We start from the raw sequence: 13,303 nt of genomic DNA on the forward strand, positions 1-13,303 counted from the left end.
TCATGATGGAGGCATATCGTCGCATGGGGATCGATGTCGGTCGCTTGATCGATTTGGTATGTATGTGTATATGTGTGTCCCCATGCGACGATAGTGCCACCCAATTGTGTTAAATCACCGTATGGGACTACTACTCCCATCCGATATTAGGATGGGAGAGTTGTCCCTGTGTCCGGCGACTTTAGCACAATTGTACGGTAAAACAAAACACATCACACATCACACACAATACACACACAATAAACGTGACATACATGACACACAGTACATAAAACATAGAGTACATACTCACCAACACCACACTTGTAGGCGAAGCCCTCGTCCATAGAAAAAAATCCCCAAAAAATAAACCAAATCCATACTCCCTGTCCGCAGAATCCAAAACCGAGTGTCCCACGACGATCTCCTGCTCTCCGGTGATACACTGCCAGGAGCGAAGCTCCTAGCAGTGTATCGCGTACTGTCCCGGAGCTCAATGGCGCCGGCTTCTCGGTTAACGGCAGTACAGCTGCGTTGAACTTTCCCACGCAGCACTGCCGTTAAGCGAGAGTGCCGGGGTCAATGACCGCCGGTAAACTCGCTCGCGCATGCGCAGTGACACACCGACAGGAACTATGGCTCCTGTCAGTGTGTTGCTGCAGCCGTGGAGAGCAGACACATCTCTGGATGTGTCTGTTCTCCATGGAAGATCTTCGTGGGACCCTCGATGGATTTCTGCGGACAGGGCCAGGGAGTATGAATTTGTTTTTTTATTTTGCCTTTTTTTCAGGTCGAGGGTCTTCAGGATGGATTAAGCGTACAATAAAAAATGGTCAAAAAGTGGGTGTCTTGATTTCATTAAAATATTTTTTTCTAGTCTTTGTGTTTTTTTTTTTAACCCTTTCATTGGCTTAATAATGGATAGGCGTCTCATTGACGCCTCTCCATTATTAACCGGGCTTAATGCCACCTTACAATAGCAAGGTGGCATTAACCCCTCATTACCCCATATCCCACCGCTACACGGGAGTGGGAAGAGAGGGGCTAAGTGCCGGAATTGGCGCATCTTTTTGATGCGCCTTTTCCGGGGCGGCTGCGGGCTTATATTTGTAGCCAGGGGGGGGCAAATATCCATGGCCCCTTTCCTAGGCTATGAATATAAGCCCACGGCTGTCTGCGTAGCCTTTCTGGCCTAAAAATATAGGGGGACCCCAACACTTTTTTTTTTCGGGGCCCCCTATATTTTAGTGCCAGAAAGGCTACGCAGACAGCCGTGGGCTTATATTCATAGCCTGGGAACAGCCATGGGTATTTTAACCCCTTCCCGGGCCTCAAATATTGGCCCACGGCTGTCTGCGTAGCCTTTCTGGCCTAAAAATATAGGGGGACCCCAACACTTTTTTTTTTTCGGGGCCCCCTGTATTTTAGTGCCAGAAAGGCTACGCAGACAGCTGTGGGTTAATATTCATAGCCTGGGAACAGCCATGGGTATTTTAACCCCTTCCCGGGCCTCAAATATTGGCCCACGGCTGTCTGCGTAGCCTTTCTGGCCTAAAAATATAGGGGGACCCCAACACTTTTTTTTTTCGGGGCCCCCTATATTTTAGTGATTAATAATTTTTTTCCTTTTCTCACACAGGACTGAGGGAAACCTTTCCAACCCGCCTCCTGTGGATGACCACTCCGAAGATGGAGCAGGCACTGATGGAGCAGGCACTTCCTCGGGAGCGGGAGGGACAATTTTTCCATCTCTTACCACAGCTTCTGCTGAAGCCGCATGTCCAGCAGCTGCTGCAGGCACATCAACTGCAGCAGCTGTTGGATCATCTGGTTCGTCAGAAGCTGTGGTAACAGAGAAGAGAGCTCCCTATCCGGTGGCAGGAGAGTCCATTAAAAAAAAAAATAAAAAAAATAATGAGGATAAAACTGAGAAAATGGCCAGTGACACACTTGATTTACTGAAACAATCCTCAAGTGAGGACCAGTGTGACTTTTTTGCATTGACCATTGCCCGAAAGGCACGCTCACTGCCACCGGATAGGCAGTCTCTCTTCATGTCTCTGTGCCAAACATCCCTCACCGCTCTGGAGGACCCTGCTCCAATTGAGTCATATGAGAATGTTTTGACGGGGTGTTTTCGGACTCTTTCGCCCACGACCGAAACCCAGTGAACCGCACTATAGAGTGTCTTCCTACACCCAACCGGCACAGAATTTTTCTGGAGGAGGAAACACAAGCCTGGGACCATCAGCAAGTCAATCTTTCATGACTGACACAAGTAGCTCATATGGGTGTTCCCAGGAATACACCTACTTGCATTAAGATGCAATTGTTTTTGAAAAAGTTAGTTCAGTTTTTCATATTGAAAAAATTTTTCTCAAGTGTTTGGAAAAATTTAGTTGCTTCATAAATAAATTAATGTTGATCAAATGTCATCTCTGATTTTTAGATACTTTACATACTTAGCTGACAGGTGTACGGTGTCATGGCTATATGGGGGCTGGACTATGGGATGGACATAGTGTGATGGCTGTATGCGCACTGGACAATGGGATGGAGAATAATTCTTAGTTAAGAATTTTATATATACAATACTTATTCAATCCAAAAACAACCAAATGAAAATAAGAATTTTTTTATTAACCATAAATAAAAATTACAAATTATTTTGTTCCCCAAAAAAATACAACAAACAAAATTGAATATCGATGTTGATTTTGATTAATAGGGATCTTGACATCTTCTATCTTTTGGTATAGATCTTCCCATCTTGGTCAGTCAATGTTCTTCCATCCTTCTCTGCTGCTCAGGCTGCCCAACACCAGCACAGGAGTATTGCCAGTGCACGGCACCTTCTGGACTCATGAAGTAGTCAGTGAAGGATTCTCTCACACGCACACCCGAGTTGGACGGCCTTCCCAGACCCACGTTGACCACTGGATTAAATATTGGCTGCTGGTACTCCACATCTACGTCAGTGTTGTACTCACGAGCATAGTTGTGGAGTACACAGCAAGCCTTAATCACAGCATCAACGGTGTCTGTGTCCAACTGGATGGGTGTGTGAAAGATCCTCCACTGACTAGTCATGATCCCAAAGGTGCATTCCACATATCTGCGTGCACGACTCAGCCGATAATTAAAAATCCTTCGCCGGGCATTCAGTCCCCTTCGTGGATATGGGCGCAGCAGGGTTGTCGTTAAGGGAAACGCCTCATCCGATACCATCACAAAGGGTACTGGATGTGTCGAACCCGGCAAAGGTCTTGGGGCTGGGAGCGTTCCGCCATCTTGAAAAATTTGCATCCCAATCTGTGACGTTCGCAACACCCGAGAATCCCCAGTACTACCATAGGCACCAACGTCAATGGCAACAAATTTGTAATGTGCATCAGCCACCGCCATCAGGACCACTGAAAAATACTTCTTATAATTAAAGAAGCGTGATCCTGAACGTGGTGGCTGCTGAACCCTTACATGTTTACCATCGACTGCACCTATGCAGTTTGGGAAATTGGCCACAGACTGAAAGCCTGCTGCAACCTGCAGCCAAGTCTCCTCGGTTGGGGAAGGCATCACTATAGGCTGCAACTTCTGCCAGATGACGGTACATGTGCACCTCACAATGTTAGAGATGGTGGATTTACCAACCCTAAATTGGAGGTGCAGGGATGTATAGCTCTCTCCTGTGGCCAAAAATCTGCAAAGAAACAAAAATGAATATTAGAAATGTCACACAAAAATACAATAAAACATGTCAGCAGTTATGGGCGCTATAATATGTGTTCAGCCCCTTTCATGTTTTATCTAAAGTATTCTATAATGCTGCCCTTAGTAACACGGCACAACACAAGGGTATCAATAAATAAACCACCAGTCACATCAGAAGGGACTTGCAGGTCCGTGTCCAGCCACTCCAATGTTTAGCCAACGACACCACCCTCCTACTTCCTTCAACGCACTAATCCGGCCTGTTGAGGGCAGAAGCAAGTCCTGCAGTGAGCGAAGGCAAGAAAAGGAGACAGGCCCAGCGCATGCACATCTGCGCACTTTGCTCTATCCTCATCAGGACCAGAAAGTACATCTGCGCAGAAGAGAGGTATCGCAAGAAGGGAGGCGCACAAACTGGACACAGCAAGATGGGATAACATTACAAAACACACACACGGGTATGATGTATCTCCACTGACCCAGGGCCCAAATTATAGAATTCTGTAGATAAGGCATAAAATACAGTGGGCACATCTGGTAGCACACAAAAATGTTTACAGTTTCCTGGCGTGTTATAAACATGATATTTCCAGTAAAGCATTTGCCCGTAAAGTATTTGCCCGTAAAGCAGAGCACAGTGGTGATGTCACCGCTCTGCTTTCCGTCCAGCGCACTTACTGCAGGGAAGCTGACGCTGCGGGACGCGACAGGAATGGAATTTTTTTTTTTTTTTACAATTATACAATGGTAACTAGGGTAAACATCGGGTTACTAAGCATGGCCCTGCGCTTAGTAACCCGATGTTTACCCTGGTTACTCGGGGACTTCGGCATCATTGGTCACTGGAGAGCTGTCTGTGTGACAGCTCTCCAACGACCACACAGCGACGCTGCAGCGATGGACATCGTTGTCTAGATTGCTGCAGTGTCGCTAAATGTGACGGTACCTTTATTAGTTTGTCAGTGTCTCCGAGACATGTTAAAACTTTCATCACACATACCGGACACACGGACATGTGAAAGAGCCCTAATAACATTCAACCCAAAAATTATTTACTTACCGCAAGGTGATGAGCAGCCTTTCCTCAGCAGAGATGGCCTTCCTCATAAAAGTGTCTTGCAGTGTGAGATGGGGGGAAACTATTGCCAGAAGTCGGTCGAACGCCAGGATTGGCAGACGGCAAAATGAAACAAACTTTTCCGGGTATCTGAAAATGTAAAAAAAAATAAAAATTGTTACATAACATATCATAACATTTGTGGAAAAACATTACTTTGTATTTTCATGAATTTCTACTTACTTCCGCAAATCATTATAAAGCACATAAAAGTGGCCTTTTTGTGTACGTTCTGCAACAAGCGGGTGCACCCACAGTCTTTTCCGTCTTCTCTCCTGCTGCTGCCTCTAAAATAAAAAAAAAAACATTTTTTTTACAACACAACACTGTGAAAATTAAGAAAAATCAAGATGTCGGTAAAGCGCTGTAGAATATGTTTAGCGTAAAAAAAAAAAAAATGCACTTCAGCTTACCTGCTGTCTATGCATATTCAAGATTTGCAGCAGCAACCCCAGCATAAGTATCCGGTGCGGCCTGCGGACGTGTACCTGCGGCATATTTTGGTAACTTCCACTCATGTTTGCACAAAATGGAGGATGAAAGAAGAAGGGGATGGACAAGGAAATGACATCATTATTTTTTTTTTTTTGTAACTGAAGTTTGTCAAGTTTCCAGAGCTTTATTTAGGTAAAAAACGCAGACAATCTGCACTAAAAAACGCACTGGAAAACGCACTAAAAACGCACCAAAAACGCACCTGCGTTTTCTGCCATGAGCTGCAGATTTTAGTGCAGAAAAAAAAGCGAGAAAATCTGCAATGTGTGCACATAGCCTTAACCCTCCCTCAGGTGTTGCAAAGTAGAAGAGCCACACCTTGTGCAGCAGTAATGCTCCACAAGTGAAAGGTTGCTCTTTGAATTTTGCTCATTGCACACGCAGAATGAAAGACGTACACAATTTTGCCCATTGTACAGTAGAACTGTATTGGAGGCGTGACTTGTCTTTTTAAGGAGACGCAGCACATGTATCCAAAAATAACGCCTTGTTGCTGGGCGCAGCCTCCTGAGCGTTGTTATTTGCTGTACAGGAGTCTGCGCTCTTTTTAGCCCTTGGCCATGGCTAGTTAGCGCTGCCCATCTTATGACCTCATTTCATGTTGGCCGATGCGGTTAGCGATGGCCATGAATACCTAACCCGCAGTGTCTTTTCATAAAGTCACACTGCAGGGCTAGGATTCATGGCCTTGCGCAGTAAATATGTTTGCCGCTCATGTCCTTACACCTGCTTCAGACTGGGCGGCCTCAGCTGATCCCTTATCGCCTGCCACGGCCATGAGGCCGCACAGTCTGAAGAAGGCGGAAGGAGGGGAGTGAAGACAGGCCAAGATATGCAATGCTCGTGCCCATCAATCACACCCTCGCAGTCAAAATATATGAGACAACGAGGGGCGTTGTGTCGGGCAGGGCGGACGCACAGGCACAGGCAGCCAACCAATGATGTTAGAAGATGGGCAGCGCTACCAAGGGGGGTGCTGCGTGTCATTAAAATGGAAAGTCACACCTCAGGGACACTGTAATGGTCTCTAATGAGACACATTTTGTACGTGTTGAGTTCCACGTGGGCAAGGAGAAAAAGTCAGCCACCTTGTACAAATGCAGCAGTACTGCTGTACAAGGTGGCTGTTATACATAGAAACACCCGGGGGGGTGGGGGCCGGTTCCCTTTAATTTCAGTTCAGGTGCCTGCATGGCGTTTGCAGGACACGTTGCCAGCTACACAGCAGGGGAACAGCTGGCGGTGCTGAACCCCACTGACACATTGACTGGTGTTTTTCTCTGTGCAGCTAGCACGTCCGGGCAAAAACTGGCGGTGTTAGAGCCCAGGGTCAGCAGGAGGAGGAGAGGAGCAGAGTGTAGGCCGAAGCCTGCACTGGTGGCAGCTTTTGTTCTGTTGTGCCAGCGTGGCTTGTGCTGGACATGTTGCCGACTACACAGCAGGGGAACAGCTGGCGGTGCCGAACCCCACTGACACATCAGCTAGTGTTTTTTCTGTGTAGACAACACTTCCAGGTGGCAACTGACAGTGTTGAAACCCAGGGAATCAAAGAGGAGCAGAGTGTAGGCCGAAGCCTGCAGTGGAGCAAGTTGAAAGGGAACCTTCAATCCCCCCCCCAGGCATTTGTTGCTGAAAGAGCCATCTTGTACAGCAGTAATACTGCACATGGAAAATGGTGGCTCCTAAAATTATGCTCCTTGCAAACGCTGAAGTACACACTCATATAATGTGTCCCCTCACACCGTTAAACCATCCCGGAAGTGGGACTTTCCTTTGTAATGTGACACAGCACAGCCGTCATTCCAACCCCCTTGGTGCCGTGCGCCACCTCCTCAACGTTGTTTGGTTCTGTCACGGAGCCCGCGCTGTAATGTTATCCCTTGGCCATGCACAGTTAGCGGTGCCCGTCTTCTGACATCATTTAGGTGTCAGGCTGGCAGTGCCTGTGCGTCAAAGCTGCCCGAGATCCAACCTCGCAGTGTCATCTAATGTAATCCCACTGCGGGCCAGGGATCCATGGGCATGCGCAGTGCATATCATCGCCTCTCACTCACCTCCTTCCTGCTTCTTCAGACTGTGCGGCGTCACGGCCGTGGCATGCTATTAGGGATCAGCTGACGCCGCCTAGTCTGAAGAAGCGTGAAGAAGGGGAGTGAGAGGCTAGCATATGCACTGCGCATGGCCATGGATACCAGGCCCACTGTGGGATCACATTAGACGACGCTGCGAGGTGGCATTTCGGGCAGCGTGGATGCACAGGCGCAGCCAGGACGACAACAAATGATGTCAGAGGACGAGCAGCGCAAACTGTGCATGGCCAAGGGATAACATAACAGCGCAGGGTCCATGACGGAATCAAACAACGCTAAGGAGGCAGCGCACGGAGCCAAGGGGGTAGGAATGACGGCTGTGCTGCGTCACATTACAAAGGAAAGTCCCACCTCTGGGACGGTTGGACGGTGTGAGGGGACACATTACATGAGTGTATAGTTCAGCGTTTCCAAGGAGCATAATTTCAAGAGCGACCTTTTCCTTGTGCAGTATTAGTGCTGCACAAGGTGGCTCTTTCAGTAACAAACGCCTAGGGGGGAGGGACAGGTTCCCTTACATTTTTGTTGTGCTAGCGTGGCGGTCGCATGACACGTTGCCGGATACACAGCTGGGGATCAGCTGACGTTACTGAACCCCAATAACAGAGGAGCGACTGTTGACTGTGCAGACAGCACTTCCAGGCACCAACTGGCGGTGTTAGAGCCCAGGGACAGCAGGAGGAGCAGATTGGAGGTGTTGCCGCACACACAGCTGGGGATCAGCTGACGTTACTGAACCCCAATAACAGAGGAGCGACTGTTGACTGTGCAGACAGCACTTCCAGGCACCAACTGGCGGTGTTAGAGCCCAGGGACAGCAGGAGGAGCAGATTGGAGGTATTGCCGCACACACAGCTGGGGATCAGCTGACGTTACTGAACCCCAATAACAGAGGAGCGACTGTTGACTGTGCAGACAGCACTTCCAGGCACCAACTGGCGGTGTTAGAGCCCAGGGACAGCAGGAGGAGCAGATTGGAGGTATTGCCGCACACACAGCTTGGGATCAGCTGACGTTACTGAACCCCAATAACAGAGGAGCGACTGTTGACTGTGCAGACAGCACTTCCAGGCACCAATTGGCGGTGTTAGAGCCCAGGGACAGCAGGAGGAGCAGAGGAACAGAGTGTAGGCCGAAGCCTGATTGGAGCAAGTTGAAAGGGAACCTTTAACCCCCCCCAAGACGTTTGTAGCTGAAAGAGCCATCTTGTGCAGCACTAAGGATGCAAAAGGAAAAGGTTGCTCTTTTAATTATGCTCCTTGCAAACACAGAAGTAAACACTAAAAATGTGTCCCCTTATACCGTAAAACCGTCCCGGAGGTGGGAATTTCCATCGTAATGGGACGCAGCACAGCTGTCATTCCTATCCCCTTGGTGCCATGCGCTGCCTCCTCAGCGTTGTTTTAAGCTGTCACGGAGCCTGCGCTGGTCTGTTATTCCTTGGCCAAAGCCCAATTTGCGCTGCCTGTCTTCTGACCTAATTTGGTGTCAAAGCTGTCAGTGCCTGTGCGTCCACGCTGCTCCAGATCTCACCTCGCAGTGTCGTCTAATGTAATCCCACTGCGGGCCTTGGATCCATGGGCATGCACAGTGCAAATCCTCGCCTCTCACTCCCCTCCTTCCCTCTTCTTCAGACTGTGCGGCGTCACGGTCGTGGCACGCTATTAGGGATCAGCTGACGGCGCACAGTCTAAAGAAGGCGGAGGGAGATGAGCGAGAGCCCGAGGTGAAGATATGCACTGCGCATGCCCATGGATCCCAGGCTCGCAGTGTGATTCAATCAGAAGACACTGCGAGGCGGGTTCTCGGGCAGCGCGGGAGCACAGGCGCAGCCAGTCTGACACCAAATTATGTCAGAAGACAGGCAGCGCAAATTGGCCATGGCCAAGGGATAACAGAACAGCGCAGGCTCCGTGACAGCTTAAAACAACGCTGAGGAGGCAGCGCATGGCACCAAGGGGGTAGGAATGACGGCTGTGCTGCGTCACATTATGAAGGAAAGTCCCAGCTCCGGGACGGTATAACGGTATCAGTAAACACATTTTATAAGTGTTAAGTTCTGCGTGTGCAAGGAGCTAAACTAAAAGAGCTACCTTTTCCTTGTGCAACATTACTGCTGCACAAGATGGCTCTTTCAGTAACAAACGCCGGGGGGACAGGTTCCCTTACATTTAGGTTGTTGTGCCAGCGTGGCGGTTGCAGGACACATTGCCGGCTACACAGCTGGGGATCAGCTGACGTTACTGAAACCCAATAACACTGGGTCGTATGTTTTGACTGTGCAGCCTGCACTTCTGAGCCGCAACTGGCGGTGTTGGAGCCCAGGAATAGCAGTTCAGGTGGTAGAAAGATGAACACATCAGGAGACCTGGATGACACCCAATTACTTAATCAGGCAGAGGAGTGGCAAATTCCTGCGAGATCCAGGCCTGGTTCATTTTCAGGAAAGTAAGCCGGTCAACGTTATCGGAGGATAGTCGCATGCGACGGTCTGTTAGTACACCACCTGCGGCACTAAAGACACGTTCCGATAAGACACTAGCCGCAGGGCAAGCCAGCACCTCCAATGCATACTGGCTTAGCTCTGGTCATGTATCCAGCTTAGAGACCCAAAACTTGAACGGGGAAGAGCCGTCTGGCAGTACAGTAAGAGGGCAAGCCATGTAGTCTGTCACCATCTGACGGAACCGTTGCCTCCTGCTGACTGGAGCCGCCGGTGATGGTGTAGACATTTGGGGCGGGCACACAAAAGTTTGCCACAGTTGTGCCATACTGGGCTTGCCTTGGGCAGAGGCACTGCTTCTGCTCCCTCTTTGTGCAGAGCCTCCCCCACTGCCTCGACGCACTGAGCTGCTTTGTAAAGCACTAGCAGCACTCCTCTCAGTTGGACTGGAGAAGTTGATGGAATTCACCAGTGTGTCGTGGTACTCCCGCATTTTACGCTCCCGGGTCAACGCTGGGATGAGGTTTTGGACGTTGTCCCGGTAGCGAGGATCGAGGAGGGTGAACACCCAATAATCAGGCATGTTGAGAATGTGGTCGATGCGGCGGTCGTTTCTCAGGCACTGCAGCATGAAATCCACCATGTGCTGCAGACTGCCAACTGGCCCAGAAATGCTGTCCCCTGCTTGAGACATGATCTCTGCCCGCTCGTCATCACCTCACCCTCGCTGTACACACTGACCACTGGACAATTGTCTCACTCCCTCCTCTGGACGGAGCTCTTCCTCCTCCATTGACTCCTCCTCATCCTCCTCACAAAGTGGCCCCTGCGTACCCCTTTGTGAGGAACCACGTGGCGCTGACTCTCCAGAAGCTGATGGAAAAGGTGACTCCTCATCCTCCACCTCTTCCACAACATCATCCCTTAACGCTTGCAAAGTTTGTTGAAGAAGGCAGATAAGGGGGACAGTCATGCTGACTAGTGCATCATCTACACTTGCCATCCGCATGGAATAATCGAAAGGACGCAAAACCTGGCAGACGTCCTTCATAGTGGCCCACTCTGTGGTTGTGAAGTCTGATCGGTGCTGACTGCGACTTTTTAGCGCCTGATGCAGCTGGTACTCCATTACTGCTTGCTGCTGCTCACACAACCGCTCCAACATATGTAATGTGGAATTCCACCTGGTAGGTAGGTCACATATGATGCGGTGTTCCAGAAGGCGGAATCGGCGCTGCAGAGCAGCAATGCGGGATCTTGCCAAGCTGGAACGCCGCAAGTGAGCACACTCTAGGCGGACCTTGTGCAGCAGGGCATCAAGATCCGGATAGTCCCTCAGAAAACTCTGCACAACCAAATTGAGCACATGTGCCAGACATGGGATGTGAGTGAGGTTGCCAATGGCCAAAGCTGCCACCAGATTTCGGCCATTGTCACACACTACCATGCCTGGCTGGAGATTCGCTGGCACTAACCACACATCGCTCTCCTGCTTGATGGCATTCCAGAGCTCCTGCGCTGTGTGGCTTCGATTCCCCAAAGAAACTAGTTTCAAGACGGCCTGTTGACGTTTGGCCACGGCTGTGCTCATGTCGGTCATAGGTAAACGTTCACGGGTCCATGTGGAGGTGGACTGTGACGGCTCCTGCAGCGATGATTCTGAGGAACTTGTGTATGAGGAGGAGTCAATGCGTACAGACTGGATTCCTGCAATCCTTGGAGTGGGCAGGACACGTCCTGCGCCACTCGCACGATCTGTACCTGGCTCAACAATATTAACCCAATGGGCAGTGAGGGAAATGTATCGCCCCTGTCCATGTTGACTGGTCCACGCATCGGTGGTGAGGTGGACCTTGCTACTGACGGTGTTCAGTAGCGCGTGTTTTATGTGTCCCTCCACATGCTTGTGCAGGGCAGGGACAGCTTACCTGCTGAAGTAAAAGCGGCTGGGCACCTTGTACTGTGGGACTGCCAATGCCATCAAGTCACGGAAGCTGTCAGTCTCCACCAGCCTGAATGAGAGCATTTCCAGGGACAGAAGTTTGGCAATGCCTGCATTCAGAGCCTGTGCTCGGGGGTGGTTGGCCGAGAATGCCCGCCTTTTCTCCCATGCCTGTACTACCGATGGCTGTAGAGTAGACTGGGAGTGTGAGGATGACTGGGAATGTGGTGCTGTGGGTGGAATTACACTAGGTCTCTGGACAACAGTGCCAGAGGTTCTTCCATGGCGATCCTGGGAGGAAGCCAAACCAGCTGTGCGTGAGCTGGAGGAAGAGGCAACACGAGCTGAAGAGGTGGTAGCTGCCGCTGTGGGTTGGCCTACGTCTTCAGTGTGTTTTTGTAACTCCACCGCGTGCCTGGTCCGCACATGTTTCCACATATTTGTGGTATTGAGGTTGCTGACACTTTTACCTCTTTTGACTTTCTGATGACACAGCTTGCATTTGACAAAACAAATGTCATCTGCAACTGTGTCAAAAAAGGACCAGGCACTGCAAGTCTTGGGAGCGCCCTTTTTGGCTTTTGAAAGAGACAGGCTCCTATCGGGTGCCAAAGTGGAGGCTACAGGCTCCGCAGTCTTCCCCCTCCCTCTCCCTCTTTGGCCCGTAAGGGAAATCTCTTCCTCAGAGCTGCTCCCACCACCTTCCTGTTCCTCACGCAACGATGGGTCAACGACCTCATCATCTCCACTACCCTCTGCCACCAACTGCTCCTCCTGGGTAGTCTCGGCAGCACAGTACGCACCAGAAAGCGGCACCTGAGTTTCATCATCAGATGCGTACTGCGCTGTGGTCACCGCAGGCACTGGCCCACCCGCCTCTTCAGAGTCAGAGAGACAAAGCTGTTGGGCATCACTGCACACTGCCTCTTCTTCCATTTCTCCAATGCTGCTTGGCTGGCCCCCTGTTTCCAAGCCAAGAGATTCAGAGAACAGAAGTAGAGACGGCTCCTGTCCTGGGCTCTCTGACTGCCTGGCCAATTTGGCAGGTGGTGAAGAGACAGATGGCTGCTCTCCAGTGGTCTGTGCCTGAGAGGATGTGGCACTAATTGAAGTCGATGCCGATGCGTTAGCTGCCATCCATCCGACAACGGCTTCAATTTGATCTTCACGCAGCAGCGGTGCACGGCGCTCTCCGACAAAGCTGCGCATGAAGGACTGTTCCCTGCTGAAACTGAGTGATGATGAGTCACCGGTGCCCGCAGCAGGCACAGAATCACTACGTCCTCTCCCTGCTCCTCTCCCTGCTCCGCGCCCACGCCCACGTGCTTTACTCCCTGCCCTCTTCATCTTGGTTGACAGATAAAGATAAGCAGAAAAGTACTAAGGCCTTAGTGTGCTTATTCCTGAAATGCTCCTCCTAACAGGTGTAAGAAACACTAATGTTGTAAAGTGTGGACTAGACTTTATTATTTATAAAATGTGGCCTACACAAGTGTTAAGTGGTGTTTGGTGAACTTTCCTTTTTT

The 13,303-nt window shown here is 50.1% G+C and overlaps 2 protein-coding genes across 2 annotated transcripts in view; one reads left to right on the forward strand and one right to left on the reverse strand.

The window, feature by feature from the left end:
- The window catches only part of LOC138669768 (contactin-associated protein-like 5), a 1,597,333-nt gene that overhangs the window by 1,223,180 nt on the left and 360,850 nt on the right, over positions 1–13,303 (forward strand). The window lies entirely within an intron of this gene.
- On the reverse strand, positions 2,629–5,517 carry LOC138669767 (uncharacterized). Its single transcript, XM_069756497.1, has 4 exons — positions 5,221–5,517; positions 4,991–5,094; positions 4,751–4,897; positions 2,629–3,679 (listed from the first exon to the last, which is right to left on the reverse strand). The coding sequence occupies exons 1-4, from the start codon at positions 5,323–5,325 to the stop codon at positions 2,758–2,760; spliced, it is 1,278 nt and encodes a 425-aa protein (XP_069612598.1). The 5' UTR covers positions 5,326–5,517; the 3' UTR covers positions 2,629–2,757.

The sequence above is a fragment of the Ranitomeya imitator genome, chromosome 3, assembly GCF_032444005.1.
Source record: "Ranitomeya imitator isolate aRanImi1 chromosome 3, aRanImi1.pri, whole genome shotgun sequence".
NCBI classification, from domain to species: Eukaryota; Metazoa; Chordata; class Amphibia; order Anura; family Dendrobatidae; genus Ranitomeya; species Ranitomeya imitator.

Bases quoted from the DNA above. Each gene is read 5' to 3' on its own strand.
- LOC138669767 (XM_069756497.1), bottom strand. From the start codon at position 5,325: ATGAGTGGAAGTTACCAAAATATGCCGCAGGTACACGTCCGCAGGCCG. The intron at 5,095-5,220 runs GTAAGCTGAAGT...TTTTTATTTTAG, and splicing joins TGAATATGCATAGACAGCAG to AGGCAGCAGCAGGAGAGAAG. The intron at 4,898-4,990 runs GTAAGTAGAAAT...TTACATTTTCAG, and splicing joins CTTTATAATGATTTGCGGAA to ATACCCGGAAAAGTTTGTTT.